The 25,199-nt window shown below is 47.8% G+C and overlaps 1 protein-coding gene across 3 annotated transcripts; it reads right to left on the bottom strand.

Moving 5' to 3' along the window:
• Nucleotides 1-75: 75 nt before the first annotated feature.
• Nucleotides 76-25,110, bottom strand: Ilkap (ILK associated serine/threonine phosphatase). Of its 3 annotated transcripts, XM_027951663.2 has the most exons (12): nucleotides 24,976-25,110; nucleotides 18,744-18,809; nucleotides 18,222-18,278; nucleotides 16,573-16,689; nucleotides 15,361-15,487; nucleotides 12,468-12,574; nucleotides 11,604-11,697; nucleotides 10,873-10,960; nucleotides 8,804-8,925; nucleotides 2,326-2,445; nucleotides 575-656; nucleotides 76-330 (listed from the first exon to the last, which is right to left on the bottom strand). In XM_027951663.2, the coding sequence occupies exons 1-12, from the start codon at nucleotides 25,028-25,030 to the stop codon at nucleotides 190-192; spliced, it is 1,176 nt and encodes a 391-aa protein (XP_027807464.1). In that variant the 5' UTR covers nucleotides 25,031-25,110; the 3' UTR covers nucleotides 76-189. The 3 variants fall into 3 exon arrangements, with proteins under 3 accessions (XP_027807464.1, XP_071475602.1, XP_071475601.1); XM_071619501.1 differs by lacking the exons at nucleotides 18,744-18,809; nucleotides 24,976-25,110 and adding an exon at nucleotides 18,721-18,741; XM_071619500.1 differs by lacking the exons at nucleotides 18,744-18,809; nucleotides 24,976-25,110 and adding an exon at nucleotides 18,595-18,619.
• Between the last annotated feature and the right edge of the window lie 89 nt (nucleotides 25,111-25,199).

The raw sequence follows: 25,199 nt of genomic DNA, 5'->3' as shown, positions 1-25,199 counted from the left end.
TACCAGGAAAAGATGCAGAGTGCACACCGGGGCAAGCACACGCAGCCTGATGGGTAATATGAGGACTCAAAAGACTAGGAAAAAAAAAAAGAAACCTTTATTTACAACCATGGAGCCCCACAGGAGTACACAAAACACAGAGTGTGCACACGTGAATGAACCTGCAAGCCAACACCTGCGGGTAGCGCCTCATTGACCTATCCGCACCACCATCACTGTGACGTTGTCCGCCGAGCCCCGCTGCACCGCCTTGTTGGCTAGCCTGTTACAGGCAGCTTCGTAGCGGGCATCTATAGCGGGCTTCCCTTCCCGGGTCTGGATCTTCTCATCCTACCAGATGAGAAAGGGGCCTGAGTGAGCAGGGGCTCTGTCTGCTCCCTGTCATCCTCCTGAGACTGCTCTGTGCCTATCAGGGTGCAGGGCAAAGTGACCAGTGAGTCCCCCAGGCAGAGCTCATGTTGAATAAGGAATACAAGGGCTGCCCCTGACACTGACGTAGGGCCTTGGGACTTCCACTTCTCTAGAAATGGAGGTGCAGCTGGGACAACTGGCACACCCTTGTGAAATTGCTCACCTCCAGGCAGGACAAGATGAAGTTCACGGCTTCTTCTGGGGTAAAGACCTTGAAGAGCCCATCACAGGCCAGTAAAATGAACCTACAACACCAGGAAGAAACATAAATGGGTTTTAGCAGCCAACTACTTACAAACAATTGGAGGTGGACTTGGTACATCAAGAGTGGAGCTGCCGTTCTCTGTCCATGACCGACACCCTGATGCTAGGTGCCGCTCTTCTGTAGAAGCACTGTCACCTGCAGCACCAGGTACGAGGTGTACACACTGGGATTAACCAAGTATGTGAAGCCAAGCGTGAGCTCAGACCTGAGGGATATCCTGGGTGTAACCTTCACACTAGAAGGCCCAAGATCTCAAAGAGGGCCACCCCACTGTTTTGGTTTGAAAGCAGCACACTCTCCCTTTCAGGACCCCTTCCTCAAGAGCAGTCTCTGAGCTCCCCTGGGCTCAGCAAGGCAGCGCTCACTCTCCTGGCACTGCTTGGGTCGCCACCTTGCTCTGCTGCTGCACTGTCCAGTCTGTTTTCCTCTTCTGACTGGACATTCACATATCCAGTATTTTCTGAGCTCCTGGTCTGTGCTAGGGACACCTTCCAGTGTCCTGAGAGTCAGACCTGGAACCATCACCCATGCACACCCATGATAAAGGGAAGCTGCGACAGCAACGCAGGGCTGGGGAGGCAGACGGGCCTGGCCTAGTCTGAGGCAGAGAGGGGGCTGCTGGAAACACACCCCAAGGCCTAGGGTGGTCACAGCATGGCACACAAAGGCAGGCGTGGGCAACGGGAGAGGCTGTGAGGAGAGTGAGGCAGCGTGTGCTCTTCCTCTGCAGCCCTGAGGTGGGACCCAGGCTGTGCCTACGAAGACTGTTGGGTTGCAGTGGCCCCCCTCCCTAGGGTCACGCTTGTGGGCTCAGTCTGGGGGTCCCATTTTCCTGTGCTCCTCTCCATTCCTTCCTGCGGACATACTGCAGCCTCTCCATCATGCCAGGCTCCTTGGCTCTGGAATCCATTCCCCCCCCCGAACCTTTTTTTTTTTTTTACTTAAAATTTATTTATTGTAATTTGTTATACATGACCGCAGAATGCATTACAATTCTTATTACACATACAGAGCACAATTTTCACTTCTCTGGTTGTACACAAAGTAGAGTCATACCATTCGTGTCTTCATACATGCACTTAGGTAATGATGACCATCTCATTCCACCCTCTTTCCTACCCCCTTGACAACTACTTGAGAGGTTTCCTCAGGGGCACCTGCCTTGTCTGCAGGCCCTCCAATGGGAGGTGCCCAATTTGGTAGTGTTTCTCAATCGATCCTGGTTCTGCTTAAAAACGTCCCTGATTCTCCACCAACTATGAACCAAAATTCAAATACCTCAGTGGAACTGAGGGCCCTAGGCAGTCTACTCTGAATCCTCAGCACTGCTTTACCTTCCCAGCCCTCCCGTCCTCCAAATCCCTACTGTCATGGCCGGCACCTGCCTGGCTAGGCTTCCACACTGCCACTTGAATGCCCTGTGTGTGCTGCTGTCCTCCACTGCCAAAGCCTCCCAGAGCACCCCACAGGCCCATGACACACTGTGCGCAACTGCCCGCTGTGGACCCATCTCTTTCTTTAGGCCTAGCACAGTGTCTGAGACCTTGCCAGTCACTCACACCCTTCCCCCAGCAAAGGCTGGATACAAACTGGAAGGAATCCGGGAGGCTCAGCCCCACATGCACACCTGTGCCTGCAGGGCAGTTTACCTGTCGTTGGGGGTCAACTGGCAGCGTCTGATGTCAGGCACGGAGGTGACCCCGCAGCGCTTGTACTGCCCGTCCCCAATGGAGCGGGACACCTCCAGCACACCCAAGACACGTCCATCCCTAAGACAAGAGAGACATTTTCAGACTCCATCCGAGAATCTGATCCTAAAAGCAGAATACAGAAGAGAAAGCTACGGACTATGGAATCCACATTATAGTACTGACACTTTTTTTTAACTAACTTTATTTATTTTTATGTGGTGCTGAGGATCAAACCCAGTGCCTCACATGTGCTAGGCGAGCACTCTACCACTGAGTCACAATCCCAGCCCAAGTACTGACACTTCTTGATCTCAACTAACATGCAGTTCTGTGGGTCATTAACATCCGGGGCCCTAAGCTGAGCCCAGATCAGACCCCTGTCGCAGCTCATGGTGCTGCGCCTGACCTCCTAGGAGCTTGACAGTGGTTAATACCACAGTGCCAGGCTTCCCAAGTCACCAACAAGCTCTGAAGAACTGTGTGTGTGAACATGCAGCAAACTCTTCCTGGGCTCAGCCACTGTCTCTTGGAGGCAGAACTCAGCCTGGCCCTCTCTGTATCCGTCACCCCTGCCTGGTGGCTCACAGCCCGGTCATCCATACAAAAGCCAAGACTTCTGCTGGCCATCTCCTGGGATACAAAAAAAAAAAAAAAAAAAAATTACAGAGCCAGAGGAACTCGAGTGAGCAGGACCCACAGCTGAGAGTGCAGGTGCAGCGGGGACCCGCAGTCTTAAGAGCCCCAGCTGAAGAGGTGCTTCAGAGGTTCAAGAACTGTGAGAGGCCAACAAAGTGCTTCTGCAACTGAGTGACAAGGTGCCTGGTGTGGCCCCCCCATCACAAACCCATCCTGTGCAATGACCTCTGCAATACATGCTCCTGGAGGACCCAACCTCTGCCAGCTTCTGTGCAGCACAGCTCAGTGCACAGCACCAAGGCCCATCTAAGGAAGCTGAGCCTGCGGCGGCTGCTGCCTCTCCTGCCCGCCTGCTGCAGTGGTACACTCCTGAAGTGCTGCTGCCACGGCAGAGAGCAACGACAGATGAGCTTTGGCTCCAGAGAAGCCTGTGCATCCCAGGAAACACTAGGAGGGACCCGCAACCAGCACCCACTGTAATCCCTTGCGTGGGATGCGATATGCAAATGCCAGGCCACCCCACAGAGACAGGTCAGTACTTCCCCAGGCGGAGACTGCACTGTGCCTGGGGAAGCCCCACCCTTTATGCTTTAGGAACTTGTGGTCAAGCTCAAGACCACTGCTGACCAGCTTTGTCAAGATCCAGCCAAACAGGCCACAGGCGTCCTAGTCCCCAGCAGCTTCTTCCTTCTCACTGAGACCATGACACAAACCACATGTGACGGTTCCCAGGATGCCTGTGCCGCTCAGGGCGGTTAAATTTCATAGCAGGTCCTCCCCCAGGAGCTGCTGAAAATTCATTCTTCCTCCAGGTCTGCAAGGCTTAGGGGAGTGGCTTCCAGGTCTCACCTACCACGTCATGCCTGTCCGTTGGTGCCGGCCCTCCTTAGGAGACCTGTTCTGAGACATGTCTCCTGCCCTTACACACTTCTAACTTTTGCTTCAAGTGGCTTCCTTTCTGTTTCCCACCTGCCAACCAGCCAGAGAAGCCTCTTCCTATTAGGCGAGGGGCTGCTCAACAGCTCTTGGATCTTAGCTGAGCCTGCTGGACTCGGTTCCAGTTCTTCCTTCATAACCAAAGAGGAGACTTCTACTCCTTGTGGGCTTCAGACTAACTAGGCTAAGGAAAGTGGAGACAGCTCTGACCTCAGGTCCTCTACGTGTGTACAAACGTAGGGACACAAGCAGTCTCAATGCAGCCTATCTGTGACTGACGAGTGCAAAGCACTAGGAGGTGACAGCTGCACTTCCTCACCATCCAAGGAATGGCAGACGCCCAAAACCAGGGTTAACACGACCAGTGCCACAGAGACCATGAGGTCTCCACTTCAGGCCTATTTCTCTCATCTTTCCCAAGACAGGTCTCACTAAGTTGCCCACACAGGACTTGAACCTGGGGACCTCCTGCCTCAGCCTCCTGAGCTGGGATCAAGTAGTGTGCCACCAAACCTGGCTCCAGCACCGTCTCTTCAATCAGGAAAGATCAGAACTTGCCTGGATTCTGGGCACATGGTACTGACAATAACCTGTCCTGATGCCTTCCTTGTGAGATGAAAACCACTGTCTCAGAGAAACTCCCTGCTGCATAACTACCTTCAGTGTGAGGAAGTAGGAGAACTAAGAACACAGGCACAGGTTTTGCTTACTTTTGTAGTAAATACCAGGAAAAAACGGGAAATAGAGTGAAGGGAACAGAGAACAAAGCATGACATTCTTGAACATGTCTTTTCACTCAGTGTAGATTGTGAACCAGGAAACGAAAACTTTTTATTTTGGGGGCCTTTTCCCCCTTGTTAATGGAAAATTGAAACCTCTGTGCACTGCGGGTGGGAAGGTGTGTGTGGTGTTGAGGATGGAACCCAGGATCTTGTGCATGCAGGTGAGGAAAAAAAGGAAATCTTTTCCTTCTTTTTTTTTTTTTTGGTACTGGGGATTGAACTCAGGGGAACTCAGCCACTGAGCCACATCCCCTACCCTATTTTTATATTTTATTTAGAGACTGGGTCTCACTGAGTTGCTTATTGCCTCGTCCTTGCTGAGCTTGGCCTTGAACTCATGATCTTCCTGTCTGAGCTGCCCAAGCTGCTGGGAATACAGGCGCGTGCCACCGTGCCCCACTCTTTTATTACTGTGGTAAAATACATATCATATGAAGTTGATCATAGTAACCACTTTCAAGTGCAGTCTGATAGAAGTACACTCACACTGTCCTCAACATCACCACCACCCACCTCTAGAACTTCCTCAGTCTTCCTAAACTGAACCTCCATCTCCATTAAGCACTAGCTTCTGCACCTCTCCAGCCCAATACTCCCATTCTGCTATCTCTGGAGTGGACCCCAAGCACCCTGATGGAATCACAGTGCTTGTCCCTATGACTGGTTTGCTTCACTCAGTGCAGTGTCTTCAAGCTCGTCCATGCTGCCGCGTGGCCGGCACACCATTCCTTCCTGTACACTGTGTTTTGCTTATCTGTTCACTTGTCCCCAGACACATGGACTGCTTCCCGTTTCTACTGTGAACGATGCTGTGAACACAGTGTACAAATACCTGATTGAGTCTCTGCTTGTAATTTCCTTGGGGTACATGCCTAGATGTGAAGTTGCTAGATCCTGTGGTGACTCTCCTTAGTTGCTAAGAAGTGCACACTCTTTTCCATAGTGGCTGCACCACCTTTCACCCCTGGGTGGAGTTGCTCACCTGCATGCACAAGATCCTGGGTTCCATCCTCAGCACCACACATACCTTCCCACCCGCAGTGCACAGAGGTTCCAATTTTCCATTAACAAGGGGGAAAAGGCCCCCAAAATAAAAAGAAACTGAAACTAATGATCATAATAACCAAATAACAAAACCACAGTGAATGATGACTTCACTTTATAGGCAGAGTTCTGACAGCTCCTCTGCAGTCAAAGTCATTCCCAGGACAAGAGAACAGCAGGGACGCTGAAACCTCATAACAGTGGTAACTTCCATACTATGATTCTGAAGTTGTTTTGACAAATAAATATACTAGTATTAGAAACCAAGATTTTCAGCATAAAAGAGCAAGCTGTAAATATTAAAGAAGTTAAGAGAAAAGCCTACCTTGTTACATTTGAGTAAGAAACAGCAATGTAAGTTCCTAATCTTATTTATTCTGTTTTTTTGGTTTTAATGCTGGGATTGAACCCAGGGCCTTGTGCATGCAAGGCAAGCACTCTACCAACTAAGCTACGTCCCCAGCCTCTTAAACTCCTCATTTTAAACGTGTTGCTTCCTAGCTCTGCCAGTCCTTAAACAGACTCAAGACTTAAGTGACACTACCCAGAAATGTGGACCTTGGTTCTTAAAAGACTAAAGTCAATGTGTGAAGAGGACTCAGAGCCCCTGAAGGAGCTTCCACTGTGGTGCTCGGGTAAAGCAGGAGAAAGCACCACTCAACACACAGAACTAGGCATGTGCATCAGCACACAGTGATCCACAAGGTGAGGGAGATGTGAGATGCAGAGGGACAGGCAAGACACTCACCCTGACTGCAGTCACTGTCTCACTCTGAAAACTGTTAACAAGGACAGAATTAAACACTCACCCCACTCTTTTTCCCCCCCATGTACTATAATTTCTTTCTTTCTTGTACCCCACCCTTTAGAAGACACTGTATGACCTCCTACTGATGAGGGAGAGCGCCTTTCCTTATAAGATGTGTGCCGACAAAGTGGAAGAGTCACAGGACAGGGTCACCTCTGCCATCTAATGAAACACAGGCCCACACAGGGGTCCCCAAGGACAGCTAAAACTGAAAGGCCCACAGGAAAGAGAACAGTACCCCCAGACCTCCTGCTGCTCACGCATGGGAACCTGGAGCCTTAGAACTGGCTATCAGCACGTAGCCAGGTGTGGGACATGGCCTCACTGGAGAACAGCAATATGCCCAGCGAAGGAAGGGGCTGTTGTGTACAGAGCACCCCCATAAGATGCCTTTGTTAAAAACACTCAATTTGAACCTAAAGGCTTTATATCTAACTTCCAGAAAAAATCCAGAAATGACACAAAAATGAAACAAGCAGGTTCAGAACACAGGTGACTCCCCCCACATAGCTGCTGTCCTGGACCAGCATGGTCCAAGTCCTAGCAGGAAGCCAAGGCACTTAGGACATCTAGAGAGTTCTGCATACAGAGAGGATTCAGACAACCAAGATGACCAAAGGGAGTGCTCTACTGTCTTAGGTGTGACCCGGTCAGTGATTATGTCCAGAATATCCGTACACTGAGGGTTTCAGGGTGTTAAATCATCACATCTACAACTATCTTTCCAACAGTTCAGCCTGGCACACAGACAAACACAACCAAAACCAAATGCTAACTGCTGAATCCAAGTGCTAAAGTCTTGTTCAGCATGGAAATGCCAGGTGGGTGGCAGGCGAGCAGGTCATAGAGCTCCACTGCTTGGAGACAGAGCTACCGCCTGGCTCTGGCCTCTCACCCCACTTCTCTAAAATGAGGGGCTCACTCAAGCCCGTGCTATCAATGTACTGCTAAGGTGTCTGAACATCTGTGCTGAATTAAATGGGATGGAAAACAGGAAGCTCCTCCTCACAACTGGCTTTACATTCTGCCCCAGGACTGTTAATATCAAAATCTTTCTAAGAAGCTAGCCAAAAGAATAGAAGTCATACGAAAGTGCAGAGGAGGAGGTGAGGACACCAACGTTAGGGTCACAGCCTCAGGCGTTAACTTCCACAGCAGGCACCAGGATAGCAGTGGTGGTGGCAAACATCAAGCAAACAGCAATGTTGAAGCCTAAAACCAGGACTGTGACCCCATCATGGCTCCTGAAAATTGCAGAGACGGTGGCCACAATTCCCCCTCGCAGCCCAGCAGGCTGAACACGCCGCAGGAGCTCCCACCCCCTCCAAGGGCCCTCAGCACTGGCCACACTCAGCCGGAGCAGCGCAGGCTTCCTGAGCCAACAGAGAGAAAACTGCATTCAGAGACAAACTGCTCCCGGCTACACTGACAGGATTACTTCTTTCTTGCCTACAACAGAAAACAAATGTGATGTCAATGCAAAACGCAGGGTCCTTTAAGTGGCGTTCTCTTAGCACACAGTGCAGACTATAAAGCCCTCTTCTGGCCTCCTGGAAGGGATGGCAGATGAGAAACCATCAGATACATGGTCTTCAGTGATTTAGGGTTGAAAAGAATTGCTTAAGACAGAGCCAGATAACATGTAGTACTCTGTGCCTGAGAAGTTGTTCCCAGCAACCCAGAGACAGCAGCTCTGTGATGATGCCAGCTGTCTGAAGACAGCAATGGGTGGGTTTTTGTTTTTGAGATGGGTCACACTATGTCACCCAGGGTGGTCTCAACCTCCTGAACTTAAAACAATCCTCCTGCCTTTAGCTTCCCAGGTAGCCAGCACTACATGTGCTGGTTCCACACTGGCCCTGCCTTGGAATTCTCCTATCTTAACCACTTAAGATGTTCTTTCTGGAGAACTCACCTAAAACTGTTAATTTACTCAATACAACAAATATTTTTTAAGTATTTAAAACATATTTCCCAGGCAGAGAGAGAATGCTGCAGATAATGACCATCACTCTGTCCCTTTGCAAGTGTAGGGAGACATGTTTTCTATGCACTCTGCTTCCCCTGGACACGTGAAATCCTACAGCAGTCATCCACGTGCTCCCCAGTGGCAGCCAAGAGAAGGTCTCGTCATGGTGGAGGACCATGATGTGGAAAGGCCCCCGCCAAGGTCTGGTGGCTCTTGTGCAACCAGTGGCCTGCTCTCGCTAGCACTCAGGTCCCTGCTTACCTGACGTTGCCTCCAGCCTTCTGTATTCTCATCCGCTCTTCATACTGGGTTGGGTTATGCTCTTTGCTGAGGCTTAAGGCTGCATGTCTTTGACTTTCCTCGTTATAACGACACAGGATTGCCTGCGAAGATGGAGATTATGAGAGAATCTAGAGTTACCAGTGGAAGAGGAAGGTCAACAATCGCATTTCACTTTCATCTACCAGCTGCCAAACAGAAGTTCAGAGAATCAAGCATCCACAAATTGTCAAATAGAAAAGTCACAGAACTGCAGGCTGAACTTAGGGGCACTGCACCACTGAGCCACATCCCCAGGCCTTTTCTTTATTTTTAAATTCTGAGATTGGGTTTCACCAAGTTGCCCATGCTGACTCTGCTGCTTTAACCTCCTGAGTATCTGGGATTCCTGGGGGGTGCCACAACGCCTGGCCCTTTCCCAGCCAGCCCCTGTACTCCTTCAGTTGTCACAGAGTAGCCCTGCCACACTCAAGCAGCCTCTTCATGGGGGAAGCAAAGCAGTCAGGGTGAGCAGCCTCCAGCTTTGGTTTCAGCTCTGGTGCAAACTTTGCTGGATGACCACAGCTGAATGCTCACTGTGGACACTGTCACCAACACAGAAGAGAAGCACTGTTACCAAAGGTAGGCTGTCAACAGTATTAAGGCCACAATCAAAGTCCATGTTCTCTTCTCTTGCTTCATTACAGAGGGTGCTGCTAAGGCTTGGAGCAGAGGTAACAGAGCTAGGATTTGAACTGGGTTTTTTTGTACCATTGAATCCAAGGATGCTTAACAACTGAGCCACACCCCCAGCCCTTTTTATTTTATTTTTTGGGACAGGGTCTTGCTAAGTTACTGAGCCTGGCTTTGAACTTGCGATCCTCCTGCCTCATCAGCCTCCTGAGCTGCTGGGATTATAGGTATGCACCACCATGCCCAGCTCAAAAAAAAATTGGGGGCTGCTTTTCCTTCTGTTATTTGGAGTCAACTGATACAAATATGAGCATGCTAGAGAGCCAGTCTAGCAAAGGGGCACAGAACATTCCCACCAGGCAGGGACTTCCATGTTCCCTGTGGCACCAGCTCAGAAGTACCAGGACATGGATATGAAGCGGGTGCCTGCGTGTCAGTCTGTGACAACTGAAGAAGTGCAGGGGCTGGCTGGCAAAGGGGCAATGAACTTGCACACAGGCTGGGCATGGCAGCTGCTGTAATCCCAGTGACTTGGGAGGCTGAGGCAGCGAATCCCAAGTTCAAGGCCAGCCCAGGCAACTTCGGGAGAACCTCGTAGAGGTTCGTAGCTCATTGGTAGATGGCTTGCCTATCACAAGCGAAGCCCTGGCTTCAATCCCCAGTATTGTAAAACAGAAACTAAACACCAGATCCTGATGGAGCAGGGAGGGACCGTCCGCAGCCAGCCCTCAGAGCCTTGCATCCATCCCACAACTTCACCTCACTGGCTTCTCTCCCTCACCAGGCAGACTGGGACTGTGGCTGAGCGGAGCCTCACCTGGTACTTCTTTAGCTACAACTTCAAGTTATTCCAAAATCACAAGGACTTTAGAGATGCAGGGGTTAATGCTTTCGTTCATTACCATCTGAGGTCAGAAAAATGTTTAAGGATTTGCGAACAGATGAAATTCTGAACCACGGTATCAGAGTGCGCTGTCTGCATGCACACCCACAGGAGGTAGGTGGGAGGGAGGGGAGGAAGGACGGTGTAAAGGCAAAACTGCTGTGAGGCACAAGTCTCCCCAAGGAACAGACTGCCTTGACTTTAGCTGCTGGTCCCCTCCCAGGAGTCACACTGTGGCAGAGCCTGCTGCAGCAACCCCACCAGAAGGTCTGACCCAGCCACTGCCACTTAAAAAAAAAAAATTATTTTGTAGTTATAGTTGGATACCTTTATTTATTTTCATGTGGTGCTGAGGATCAAACCCAGGGCCTCACATGTGCTAGGTGAGCGCTCTACCCCTGAGCCACAATCCCAGCCTGCCACTGCCACTTTGACCTCACTTAGCCAGTGCTCGCTAAGGGCCCCCATAAGATGTGGGTGGCTCAGAGCCACATACCCGACTATCTCCGAGGTTGGCAATGTACAGGATGTTGTCTACGGCCAGGACACACGTGGCAGTGGACCCGTCCTTCCAGGCAGGCTTCCTGGAGAAACATCAGATATGCCGTCACCACCACAGGCAAACACCCAGAGGTCAAGTTCCAGAGAAGAAGTTGCTCAGACTCTAAAGCGACCATTTTCATGATGCTGCACGGTTTGAACAGGGTTAGTGGCTCCCGAATGCCCACATCAAAGGCTTGAGCCAGGATGACACCACTGGGGGTACAGTGATCTTTGCAAGGTGGGCCAGTATGTTGCTGCAAGCATTCACTTGAGGGTACTGTCAAAGCATGCCCTTGAAGAGGCTGTGGGACCCGGCTGTTGCTCCTCCTCTTTGCTTCCTGGTCCAAGATGTCAGCACTGATTCTGACATGTTCCTACCCTGATGTGCTACTCTGGCCAGAGGACCAATCCAATGGGCCACTCTATCTTGGATTTGAAGTCCAGACTGTGAGCTAAAATAAAACTCTTTACTTCATAAGAAGCCTGGGTCAGGCATTTCATTATGGGATGCAAAGCTGACTAACCCATTGCTTTTTTATTGTTTCAAGTTTATCTAGTGGTTGTAAGGGTTTACTTGGTGCTGGGCACTTTTCGGACATGAGCACTAGTATTAATCTGTATCGGAAGGCCTGACGCACGTTCAGGAAAACAGTGCCCCATTCTTCTGCACAGAGTTATACTTACTGGCTCGAAGCCTGTTTAAGGAACTCCTCGTCAGTATGCTTGAAAGTGTCCAAAAGGCATCTCTTCACGGTCTTCTCCACACTGATCACATCTCCTATTACAGATGGTCCAAGAAAGCAACAACCTCTCAAGGCATGAAGCCTGCCTCCCCCTGCTCATACTGGCTTTGTACTTTGCATACATCGACTGACGTCCTCCCATGACAAAGAGCCACCTCCACTTCCTCACCTACGGAACAGTGCCCGCCATATGTGCGCTCGCCATTTCCCCAGGTGAAGGCAGGTGAGACACTCGACACCCTCGAAGTTCAAGACACAAGGAGCACAACCGCCCCCGGGGGTGGCCTCAGCGCCCCCGCTTGCCTTCAACCCACTTTTTAAAAAATTTAAAAATTTTTAATTGTACAAAGATATGAAAAACTGTGCTCTATATGTGTAATAAGAATTGCAGTGACGTGTATTTAAAAAAAATAAAATCAATTAAATAATTAAAAAAAATTTTAGTTGTAGATAAGACACAACACCTTCATTTTGTTTTGAGTTTTTTAATGTGGTGCTGGGGATCAAACCCAGTGCCTCATGAGTGGTAGGCAAGAGCTCTACCACTGAGCCACAACCCCAGCCCTTTTTTAAATATTTTTTAGTTGTCAATGGACTTTTACTTTTTTATTTAAATGTTGTACTGAGAATCAAACCCAGTGCCTCACACATGCTAGGCAAGCGCTCTACCACTGAACCACAACTCCAGCCCCCACACTCTTAATTTTAAGAGCCATTAATCACTTTCTGCCAAAACAAACCAGCACACCAACTACCCAACAGACAGCAAAACCAAAATAAACACTGATTTATTTTTTCATCTCACCTTTAGGAAATTTCCTGATTAAGTTCTGATGCAAATTCTGTGCAGCAAATTTTGAGGCTCGAATTCCTCCATGTCCATCAAAAACAGCAAAATACGAAACCCGAGTGCTGGAAGAACAAACCAAGTATCAGTGGGGTTCTCACTGCAGAGATGGCACCTCCTCAGTGAAACTCCACATCTGGTCTCCAACAGTGAGCACAGAGACAAGGAAGCTGGGCAACCCAGAGGAATGAGGCGAAAACAGTACCCAAGACAGGCATTTAAGTAACTCTCGGCATTTTAGTTAAATGTTAAAAACCCACACTTGCTTAAAAAAAAATCAAAATCTGTTAACTGATGAAATTAAATTGACAATGAAATTAAAACTCACAGCTCCTTTCCTATTTAACTTGAACTTGTTTTTCTCTTTTCTTTTTCTTTGGTGCTAGGCATCAAACCCAGGGCCACACACATGCTAGGCACCCACTCCATCACTGAGCCACACCCCAACCTCAGGTTTGGTTTTAAACATTAACGCATACTGATCCACTGATCCAATAGTCAAACATGTCTATGAGAGCTGGGAAGAGTCAGGTGTGAGGCCAGCCTGGGCAGCTGAGCAAGACTATCTCCAAATAAAAATAAAAAGCACAATGGAATATTACTCAGCAATAAAAGAGAATAAAAACATGGCATTGCAGGTAAATGGACGGAGTAATGCTGAGTGAAGTTAGCCAATCCCCAAAAAATAAATGCTGAATGTTTTCTCTGATATAAGGAGGCTGATTCATATTGGGATAGGGAGCGCGAGCATGGGAGGAATAGACGAACTCTAGATAGGGCAGAGGGGTAGGAGGGGAAGAATGGGGGCATGGGGTTATTAATGATGGTGGAATGTGAGAATCATTATTATCCAAAGTACAGGTATGAAGCACGAATTGGTGTGAATATACTGTATACAACCAGTGATATGAAAAATTGTGCTCTATATGTGTAATTAAGAACTGTAATGCATTCCCCTGTCATATATAAATAAAAAACTAAGGAAAAAAAGGGCTAGGGACTGGGGATATAGCTCAGTTTATAGAGTGCTTGTCTCGCATGTACAAAGCCCTGGGTTCAATCCCAGCACCACAAAAACAAACAAACAAAAAAATTGCTGGGGATGCAGCTCAGTGATAGTGCATCCCTGGTTTCAATCCCAGTGAGGGTCTGGGGAGAACTGAGGGAAATTCCAGAACTATTATAGAAAAAAATTAATATCTAACTTTAAAAGCATAATACTAGTATTATTCCTTCTTCCCTTTCAAGTCTTACCAAAACCCCACACATGTGGAACACAAGAAATCAAGAAAACCGTCAGGGAGAGATCAAAGATGCCGTGAGAAAGCCGCCTGCCTGTGCAGCCACTCTTCTCTCCAGGTCTGGGGTTCCATTTCTGCTCAGGGACATGAGCCATGAGAGACTAGCCTGTCTAGCTCAGAGCTAGGGGCTGCTGCCATGCAGCTGGCATCTCTGGGCGGCAGGGCTACAAGATCTGCCTGCTGCCCCCAGGTCTTCCCTCCTGGGGAAGGGAGTGGGATCCCACAGGCCCCACTGGTGCAATCCTGGCATGCTCCCAGGCACACCATGACCTAGGCGAGCAGCGGTAGTGAGCATACACCTGGCCTGCCCCCGTGACAGCCGCCTGCAGCAAACGTCCCCCCATCTTCACCACCAAGCACAGTGTGTGTTGATGGCCATCTGGTGTTAGTCAAAGTATGAAGTGCACACATCATGTAATTCTGGATTATGGAAATTGCACATGTAATATACATAGCTGTGATTATTCAATACACCATTATATGTGTAGTGAAATGTTGTTAATGCCCCTTATCTCCAAACTTGTGGTTGCTGAGTGCTTATCAGAAGGCTTCCCTTCAGTTTTCACAGCTGCAGGAAAAGTCTCATTGTCTTTCTTCTCCTCAAGGTCATGGTCTTTCTGGGTCCTGGTTATCTGTACTGCCTCTCCCTGATCCTATTCAATCAGAAATTAGTGGCTCCCAACTCTGTCCTCCAGGATGCAGAATAAAAATATTCTGCCAGGCCTCTGACCGAGCATCCCTGAGCAGTGGAGCTCTGTGTGCTGGGACCACGGCCGGGCCCTGGAGGCAGTGGTGACCAACGGGGTGTCTGGCAGGCTACAGCAGTGAGGCTAGCCTTAGGCGTTTAGATTTTTCTTTTTTTATAGTAGGGAAGGTTCAGCCATCACTGGGGTATTTTAGAATCCCAGGACATCAGAGTGAAATTATCAGTTGTCAGTGTTTGCTTTAACATCTGAAAAAGGTTCCTGTTCTACATCACTTCAGACCATTAGGTACTGTGGGTGAGGCGACACGCTCCTCTGCCATGGCCCCCTAGGAAGCTGTCTTTCTGTTGAATACTGTACCTTCGCTCTCTCTCAATTCGAGTGGACTATGCTTTAGTGTATTTATAAATGATGAATTCAGTTTCTGAAATTAAACTTTTTATTTGCGGTTAAAAAAAAATATTCTGCCAAAGCTGCTCAGCTTCTGGTAAGAGTAACATACCCTGAAGTCCATAACATGGGAGTCACTTCCCACTCAGCGGCACCTGGCTGTAGCCCTGTGATGTTGCAGCCTGGGCAGCTGAGGGCTGGCCTGTGCCTATAAGATGTTCATCAGCATCCTGGCCTCTATGAGGCCAGTAGCACCCCCTCCCCCAACCCTGACAACAAAAATGTCCCCAGACACTGAGAAATGCCCCTGGGGGACAAAAAATAACCCCAGCTAAGAAGCACTGATACAGAAGCAAGCAATCCAAACCGCACGTCAGAAACTGGATTCAGTCCAAAATGCCAGGCAGAACAGAGGAGAGCTTCACATGAGCAGGCTTGCTGGAACACAGCACTCACATGAGGGAGGATGGGGGCCTACACTCGTCAGTGATGTCATTCAGGATGACGTGCGCGTCCTGCATCTCCTCCCTCTCACCCTTCCGCTCAGCCACATAGCCTTTGAGACCAAAGATCACCGAAGAGGCTGGGGAAGAGAACAAAAAGCCAATACAAAACTGTGCCCTGCCCTCTGGAAGCCCCCATCCCAGAGCAATGAGAGAAGGCTCAGCAGCTTTACTCAGTAGTGCCCTAAAGACACAAACAAGCCAATGACAGTCCTCAAGACTGCTCCCAGCTGCAAGTCTTAACCACAACCAGAGCACTGTTGGCTAGGCTGGGCTGAGAGGCTGCACGTGGGGCAGGAGCAGGGACGGGGGGTGGGAAGATGGTCAGTAAGCACAGACATACTCTGCCTAAGGAGGTCAGAGAGAGAGCAGCAGGAGGTCAAGGGAAGTACTGTTATACTGCAGAGATGGAACTGCACCAGGGAAAGGGATCCTACGCAAATCCAGTCTTGTGATAATTTAATGAGGACATAAAAACTCCCAGTTTGGGAAAACTGTAGCGTACACCCCAAATACCTTGAAAATATGTATCCAAGTGAGGCTGGTAAAGAATGTCAATGAGTGATAAGATTGCTGCTTTTGCTTCAACAAGGACACAAGGAGAAACAAGGCTTTCAGAGGCACAGAATCTGGTTACCTTAAAGGCTAGGCTGGTTTAAGCTCACATGTGCCACCTGGCGCCAGGTAACTAATAAACTGGCACTGAGAAAAGCTGTCCTCTGGAAAGCTACAGGCTGAGTTGAGGCCGTGGGCTCACAACGGCCTCTCCCACAACTCTGACTGAGGACTTTTGTGCCAAGGACAGAGCAGGACAGGAAATGAAAGCCCACAGCTACTTCCCATTACTCTATGCTAAGTAACAGCTGTAAACAAAGACTGGGGCGTCAGCAGTAGCCGGAGTGGCCAACACACTAACCATCCCAGCAGAAGAGGAAAGCAGGGCACCAGTGCTCCTTACTCCTGAGGAGATGTTCCCCTGGGACCTAAGGCAGGGTCCCAGGAGAAAGCAAGGTCCTCCTGGGAGCTGTCCACAGAGGGAGCCCCACCCACTCCTCAAGTGCACAGGCAGAAGGAAGCATTCTAACTAGAAAGCCGAGATGGGTTTTGCTCTGGGCTAGTTTAAAAGATGAAGTCTAATACATTTGTTTTCAAACTGTCTGAAAACCTTTACAAACTTTCTTTTCCACAAGCTCTTCATTGCCATTCTCCTCCTCAGAAGTTTTCCTTTTTGCTCCTTTTCCTTCATTCTTTATGGTCTGGGAGATTGACACAGCAAGAGAACCTGGAAATAAAGCAAAAGTCAAGACAGAAACACAGCTGTAGACCATCAGAAAGAGTTACCTGCGGACGAGGCTCCACCCCACCCTAGAGACAGAATGATCTCTCCAGCAAGGACAGTCAGAAGTAGTTAGGCCCAGGACCTCGAGGAGCTGGGGTGCACAGGCGGTGCTGTGGACCTACAATGGAGAACACCAAGCGATATCCAGGCCCCGAATCATCCTGGCCCTGAAAGAGGTTGTATAAGAGGCTTCTTGGTAGCAAAAATGCACATGTTCTTGGCCTACAGCATACACGTGTTTTATATCCACAGATCCACACTGATAAATAGGGACTCTGCAAAACCTGCAAGCACACTGCCACATCCAGAATCAGCTCACAGAGTAACATGCCCCAGACCCTCGCTATAAAAGTCTGCTTTTCCCACTTGAGGGGGACGGACGTGAGCTTCAAGACACACCTAATGGCCCCTGCAGTGCTTGTGTGCTGGGAATGAGGGACACCTAGGTTTCCTCATCTGCTACATAGCTGAGAACTCTGTCCCCTCAGAGGGCTGTCTGAAAGTCAATGAGGACAAGGTACATGAGCCTGCTATACCAAATGTCCAACACATGAAAGTGCTGTCCAAATAAATGGTCTGCCTTTAGGTCTGAAGTATGCAGCCATTCATTCAGCATATGCTTTACCAGATAACTGAATCCTGAGGAAAAATAAAAAGATCCTTAGCTGGGTGCGGTGGTGCACACCTATAATCCCAGCTACTTAGGAGGCTGAGGCAAAAGGATCACAACTTTGAAGCCAGCTTTAGTAACCTGGTGAGACTCTGTGTGTCAAAATAAAAATTAAAAAGGACTGGGGATGTAGCTCAGTGGCAGAGTGCTTGCCTAGCAGGCGTGAGGCCCCAGGTCCCACCCCCAGCACCACAAAAAAGAAACAGATCCTTTATGGGGTGTATTTCATGGCCTAGCACTTGGTCAATTTTCATAAATGGTTCTTTGCTGCTTCAGAAGAATGTGTGGTCTTCTCAAGAAATCCAAAATATTTGATGCAAGATTCTCTCTCCAAAAAATCAGGCTTGTTAATGGTGGTGGTTAAATCTAGTAATAGTTTATTTACCTACTAATTTGTTGTCTTTTATTAATTTACTAGTTCGTGGTCTTCTGCACTATGAACAACTAAGAGACAGCTGAGTTTACTCTTCCCTTCTACGTAACAGGGACAAAAAAGAAACATTGCTGAGAGGGGGACCGCACAATAGTACCAACAGGCCCGACACACGTGGGTCTGGCAAGAACATAGGCAAACCAAAGTAACAGACTACAAAGAATGTGTAAATGGTTAACAACTAAGTTAAGAGTAAACTGTTAGCTCCAACAGGCCGAGCCCCAATAAGTTAGTCCCCACAGTGACACAGCACAGAAGCACCTAGTTTCTGCTCCACGTGAGGGTGCTGTGCACTCTACCACACCTGGGCTGCACTGCGACGCCACACCATCCCAAACCCCAGTCACGCCTACACAGGACATCCACCCTTACCTGACTCGCCACTGCCGGCAGGTGGGAGATCATCAAAGAGCAAAGGTCCCCCTGGTCCTGAAACACAGCAAAACACCCAGTGAGCTCACAAAGGAGGACAGGCTTGAATTTCAGAATCCATCCCACCAGGACACTATGTAGGTACTGGAATAAACTCAAAGCTCTCGTGTCAATCCAGTGGCAACTCACTGCAACAAACAACATCTTGAACCTATTTTAAAGTCCTATCATTGCAAAGGAAATAAAAATTCTGCCTTAAAAAGTTGAACTTTTTTCAACTAATAGAATAAGCACTCAAATGACCCAGAGGAAACTGCGACATTTTTACGCAGTACTTCTCAGGGCTAGCGACTAGCAGATTTTTCTGCCTTACCTGATGCCATGGATTCAAAACTTAAGACAGTCCAACACCTAAAACATCTGTGTGTTGAAAATGGGGGAAAGGGAGAAAGATTGAGACAACTACAATCCCAGGATGAGTAGAGACGTTGACACACACCTGGGAGAGCCTGAAGACTGTACCTGAGTCAGTACTGCTGGCCGGAGGGAGGTCCTCAAAAAGAAGGGATCCTTTCTGAGCTTCCTTCCCTGAAACACAGAACACCTGTTTAGAGCAGAGGACGGTCATCCAGGACGGACTTTCAAAGGGGACAGCAGTGTGCTCTCCCCCACTTTGAGACAAGTTCAAATTCCTCCTTTCTGTTTGACAAACTTATTTTTAAAAATACTTCCTGGACAGTTGTTTAACATAGAGCTTTGTTTCCAGCAGTTACAGTCAACATAAAAGCAATGAATGATGCCCCAGAGGGCACTTTAAGGCCACTAGGTATTTGAGGAAAACAAGGTTTTTTCCCCTGATAATTTCATTACTAAAAGCATCAAGTACTTAAGACACCTTCTCTAAAGAAGAATCTTGGGAAGAAAAAAAAAACTGATTTTAGACCAAAACAAGAAGAACGAACTTCAGAAATAGTAAGCTTTCAAAGGCTCCATGTGTTAATAACCTATCACAACAAGACTGCAACAGAAGAAAATCCCTGCAACTTGGGGCCACCAGCCCCAACACAGTCCCCGAGTCAATAAACATTTACAGAGAAGCCTAGACATTTTAGACAGTGGAAGACAACTGGCCTCAGGAGAAAGCCAGCAAAATGTTTTATCTGAACTCTGAAAATTTACACTCCAAAAGTATGTCCTAAATTTTCATGTCCCACTATCCCTGTCTTCATAAAAGTCAACTGCCACTGCTTTCTCTCCAGCTTTTCTCCAAAATTCTATTTAAGCTATCACATATATGAACTAGCACATGAAAACATGGGGGAAACATAAGATGGAAGAAGAGCAGTCCCCCTACCCTCAGCCTCACCTTCTAGTTTCAATTAACTGAGGTCAAACACAGTCCATAAGGATTAAATGAGAAATTACAGAAGTAAACAATTTCTGTTTTTAATTGTGTACCATTCTGAGTAGAAGAATGGAATCTTACGCCACCCTGCTCTTTCCTACCAGAGTTATGACTCATCCCTTTATCCAGTGTCTCCATGATCTATATGCTACCTACCTATGAGTTACTTAGTCATGATTGTCACATAGTAGCCATCCTGGTTATCAAATAAATGACTGCTGCAGTATCACACTGCTTGGGTTCGAGTAACCCTTATTTTACTTAATAATGTCTCCAAAGCACAAAGTTTTATTATAATATATTGTTATAATTGTTCTATTTTATTTTAAGTTGTTGTTAATCTCTTACTGTGCCCAATTTATAAATTCAACTGTATTATAGACACATATTATAGGGAAAAACAACGTACACAGTTCAGGACCACCTGAGGTTTTAAGCATCAACAGGGGCTCTTGGAACACACTCCCTAGATAAGAGGGGTCTTCAGTACAGCACACTGACCTCCTATGAAGTTTGAGATGCACACCAAACACACAGTGTTTGTCTTGCTTCTTAATCTTCAGAGATGAATTATAAAAACACACTCATTTAAAACTGATTCACTCTAAGTTTGTATTCAAGATTTTCATCATATTATCTTTTTGCCTCCAAATAGAAATCAACTGAGTGTTAATTCTCTTTTAAAAACAAAAATTTCAAGTAAAATTCTCTAAACTCCAAGGAAAGAAAATTCTCAAGGGGTCTTTAGGTTATAAGTATCAAACGCATGGATTCAAACCCATGCTCTTCATGAGGTGTACTACGCGCCAGGACCTTTGTAGGGATTGTACAAAGATCCTCTCATCTTACCCCTGCATCGATCCAAAATGATAACCTGGAGGCTCTACAAAATCTTTTGTATCATCAAGATAGTCAAACCAGCTAGGCAGGTGGTACATGCCTGTAATCCCAGAAGCTCAGGAGGCTGAGGCAGGTGAATTTTGAGTTCAAAGCCAGCCTCAGCAACTCAGGGAGGCTATAAGCAACTCAGTGAGACCCTGTCTCTGAATAAAATATAAAAAAGGGCTGGGGATGTTAAGCACCCCTGGGTTCAATTCCAAGTACCAAAAATAAACAAACAAATAAAATAAAAATGATCAAACCAGAAGTTAGTATCTGGACTATTTAAAAGAAAGAAGATCTGTTACAGATACATAAAGGGAACTTCTGATTAGTCAAAATCTTACATTCTATTTTGGATACACGGAATTGGGGAATGCTATCATTGGACAAAATGTGACCTTGTCCCAAAACTTTGAAAGAGCACCCCCAGATCTGAATATAACAACCCTAATAAAGAATGAAACAAAACTGAAAATGTTTTTCATTACAATTAATCTCACCTAATTTTTTGTTACTGACAATCTGATGCTAAGTCTACTGGAAGTTATATGAGACTGCTGTGCAAAGCTACTCTAGGGTTGGTCATATTCAGTTAGTTAAAGGTTGCTATATACAAAAAGATATTTTAAAATTTGCCTAAATTGTGTTTTTCTTTTCTTTATATATCAGAATTTTCTTTCCAACTACAAAAAGCAACATAGGTGTGTTTCCTAAATACCACAGAGGCACTACCAAAGGGGGAGGGAAAGGTGGGGAGTAAGGGTCTGGCTCCACCACAATCCCAGCCACAGCAACACCTCAGAGCTCACTCCCACTCCCCTGTGCTCCATCCCACATCGATCACTCAGGTACCCATTAGGGAATGCCCAGAAGCCAGCACACCTGTGTCTAACTCACTCTGACAGCTGCATGCTATTCCACATGGGAAGTAGCTGTATTCATTTGTCAAGTTCCCTTACTGATGGGCATTCAGGCCATTTTCTAGTTCTTCACATGACAAATGATGCCATGACAGTGCCAATAACATGATACATGCCTGCTGTCCCAACTACTTGGGAGGCTGAGGCAAGAGGACCACAAGTTTTAGGCCAGTCTGAATAATGTAGTGAGACCATGCCTCAAAAATTTCAAAATAGGGGTGAGGATGAACTCAGTGGTAGGGCTCTTGCACAGCATGTGATAGGCACTGGGTTCAATTCCCAGTACGGGGGGAGGGGGGGAAGCCACACAATCTTACACATATAAACTTACTTAATCTGGTCAAAGGGTATGAGGGAATTGAACCAAGGGGTGCTCTATCATTGAGCTATATTCCCAAACCCTTTTTATTTTTGAGACAGGGTCTCATTAAGTTACTGAACCTAGCCTCGAACCTGTGATCCTTTTGCCCCAGCCTCCCAAGTCACTGAAATTATAGGCATGTGCCACCATGCCTGGCTGAGTAGTTTAAATTTGACAGCCACCAAAGTGTGTCCCCAAAAAAGTTGCAGTAACTTCCACTCCCAGAATACATTTTATGAGAAAGGCCATTTACTAACACCTCCATGAGTGCTACCAATTTTTGCTAAGCTGTAGGTGGAGAAATATACCATATCAGTGATGTGACCTCTCCTTCCTCAGTGCCCAGAGAAACAGCACTCTTATAGGAACAGGACATGTCCTCTGACTATTTTCGTAATGGGATATCTTTGTCTTCTTTAACTCCTTTTCTTCTTAATCCTTTCACTTATTGAGTATATTGATTTTATAATGTACACTATAGTTATTTCCTTGAGTTTGCCTTTTGCCTTTGTGGTATATTCTGTCCTGCAAAAATTTTAACTTCACACTGTCATTTTATTTTTTTATAACTTGAATTTTTTCCCTGCAGTTTTACAATTCATCTGTTTTATTCTAATATCTTCACTTTTTTAAAAAAAATTAGTTTTTAGTTATATGGAGACAATATCTTTATTCTATTTTTATATGGTGCTGAGAATCGAACCCAGTGCCTCATGCATGCTAGGCGAGCACTCTACCTCTAAGCCACAACCCCAGCCCTAATATTTTCACCTTTATATTGATATATCCAATTGTTTTAAAGAAGTATTTTTAAGATGGTCTGCCAAGCAAATACTTTGTCCTCCACAGATGACCCTCAGTTTTGTTTTGGGTGCTAGGGATGGAACCCAGGGCCTCAGCATGCTAAACATGTACTCTACCACTGAGCTACACCTAGCCTGACCATCAGTTTCAAACTTGCTGGTGTAACAACAAAGTCAACCTCCATTCCTATAAAACTGAAACTGAGTTATTACCAAAACAATTTTAAGTCAACATTTTTATGAGTATGGCACAGAAAAATTCCATTTCTGTCTCACATAAATATCTTTCTGTTAGGTAACAGATCAAGTTTTAAAAAACTCAATTTAATGAGCAATCAAAACCTTTTAAGGACAGGGATGAAAACTATTAATTTAGCACATTATCTGAAAACATTTAGTGCACTCTTTCTACATTCTTTCTCAAGATCATTAAAACTTAAATTTTGTAGTAGAAACATTAGAAGCGATGCTGAAAACAAAACCAAAATCAAAAGAACACAACACACTTGGTGTGAGCTGAGCAGTGTATAACATTCTACCTTTGGACACTTAGTGCTTTTACAAAAGCCATTTAAGATTGCTCCCCCAGCTTTAAGCAGCTGAGGTTAATAGCTCATGTGACAATGGCTAACATCTGCAAAGCACTTTCCGCTCCATCCTGCACCATGAGTGCCACACACTTTTACCTACACGATGACAGAAGTTGTCATTCCTGAGCTAGGGCTGTAGCTCAGTGGTACAGCGCTTGCCTAGCATGCATGAAGCATTAGATTTGATTCTCAGCACCACATATAAATAAATAAAATAAAGGTCCATCAACAACTAACATTAAAAAAATAGTGAAGGTGTCACCCCCTTTTATAGATGCAGGAACAGCCATAGAAAGCATAGGGTTAGTAAGTGAAAAGTGGGATTTGAAACCAGTCTGGTTACACCTCCCAAACATTACTTCTGGGGACTGTGAGAATAACCAGGTTTTTCACACTGCCTGCATCATCCACATATCAGGTGTGAGGTCATGAAACAGTACAGCCTCATCCTTCACCCACATTAGCAGTCAATATGATTTACTGAAACAAAGTGTGATTTGTAATTAATTTATTTTAAAAAACAAGTATTTTTCCAAGAATGTGAAATCTGATTCTGTTCTCAAATGATTTTTTTTAAAGTCAAATCTTATCTTTTGGTTTTTAACCATCAAGATTACTGGGTTCCAATTCTGTCACTCACTTTAAAACTTATCCCCTAGCTTCCTACAACCTAGGAATTCTGAAAGTATGACTTCTTGGTTTTAAAGCTATTTGTAAAAACAGTCACAGAGTCTGTGATGGCGACAGTGTCCTGGCAGAAGGGACTACTTCACTAATGCACACCCAGGGGAGGAGGCTGAAACACCTGCAGCCCCTCTGCCACCTTGTCAGCAAGGTCTGGAAGCAGAATTTTGGGGGAAAAAAATCAGTGGCAGGTTGCGCCCTCCTCACTATATCTAACAGGCTGCTAAGTGACAACTTGTAAGACTTCGAGTGGTCAGGTTTTGTCACATCATGGGGCCTTCCTCTGAGAACAGACCCAAACTAATTTCGGGTAAAAAGTAGTAGAGACTAAAAAAGGTCCCAGCTTGACAGCCACACCTAGGCATCTAACTGCCCCAAACACATTCGGATACAAATCACGCTCCACCGACGGCAAGGGCCTGCCTGCCAGAAGCCGGTTTGCCCTCCTCTGTAACTGCAGCTGTCCCAAGAACAGACGCGGAGCCCGGTTCGCAGCCGCAGGGAACAGTCATTCAGACTCCACTGCATCTCCGGAACGGCCGGCCGGAAGGACGGTGCCATTACCAGGTGCGACAGCAGACAACTTCTCGCGCCGCGGCGAGGAGACGGACCCAAGCCCGCCGGCCGCCCCGGGCACGCTCCGCCCCGCAGGCCGCCGGTCCGCCCCCGCCCCCTCGCTCGCCCCCGCAGCCACTCGCGTTCAACGACAGCCACCTGCGCGAGGGACGCAGCTCCGGAGCACCTGGCGCAGGAGGCCAGGGCGCAGGAGGCCAGGCCCGCACGCCCACAGGCTCCGGAGAGGAGCTCGAGCCGGGCTCAGGTAACAAAGGCGCGAACCTCCGCACCCTCAGCCCCGGCGCGTGGGCGCGGGTGCTGCGACTCGGGCCGGCGCGTCCGCCGCGCCACACCGGCCCGGGCAGCTGCGGCCGTCGCGCCGGGGCAGCAGGCCGGGTGGCCAGGCGCGGCCTCCGCTGCCAGGACCAGCGGCGCCGTCCCTTCTGCGCAGCGAAGATGGCGCAGGCGCGCCGGCCGCTCCGCGGGGTCGACAGTCAGGGCAGGCCGTGCAGCCCGCCTCGGCCGCCGCCGCCCTCCCGCGCCGCGCCGCTTACCCGCAGCCGGGCGCGGCGAGCGCTCGGGCTCGGGTAGGTCCCCGAAGAGGTCCATGGCGGAGGCTGGCAGCGGCGGACGCGCAGCCCGAGCAGCGGCCGCGCTCCACACCCCGGCGGCGGCGGCGCCGTCTGTCACCCGGCGGCGGCGCGGGGCGCCACCAATCGGCGCGCGGCGCGGCCGGCCGTCCCAGAGTGCCGCGCGCGAGTGGGGCGGGGCACCGCAG

Source organism: Marmota flaviventris, chromosome 11, assembly GCF_047511675.1.
Source record: "Marmota flaviventris isolate mMarFla1 chromosome 11, mMarFla1.hap1, whole genome shotgun sequence".
Taxonomy (NCBI): domain Eukaryota; kingdom Metazoa; phylum Chordata; class Mammalia; order Rodentia; family Sciuridae; genus Marmota; species Marmota flaviventris.
Note: the sequence above shows the minus strand (reverse complement) of the source record. Positions and strands in the feature narration are given on the sequence as shown.

Bases quoted from the DNA above. Each gene is read 5' to 3' on its own strand.
- Ilkap (XM_027951663.2), bottom strand. From the start codon at position 25,030: ATGGACCTCTTCGGGGACCTACCCGAGCCCGAGCGCTCGCCGCGCCCG. The intron at 16,690-18,221 runs GTAAGGGTGGAT...CTTTATTTCCAG, and splicing joins TGCCGGCAGTGGCGAGTCAG to GTTCTCTTGCTGTGTCAATC. The intron at 10,961-11,603 runs GTAAGTATAACT...ATGTTTCTCCAG, and splicing joins CTTAAACAGGCTTCGAGCCA to GAAGCCTGCCTGGAAGGACG.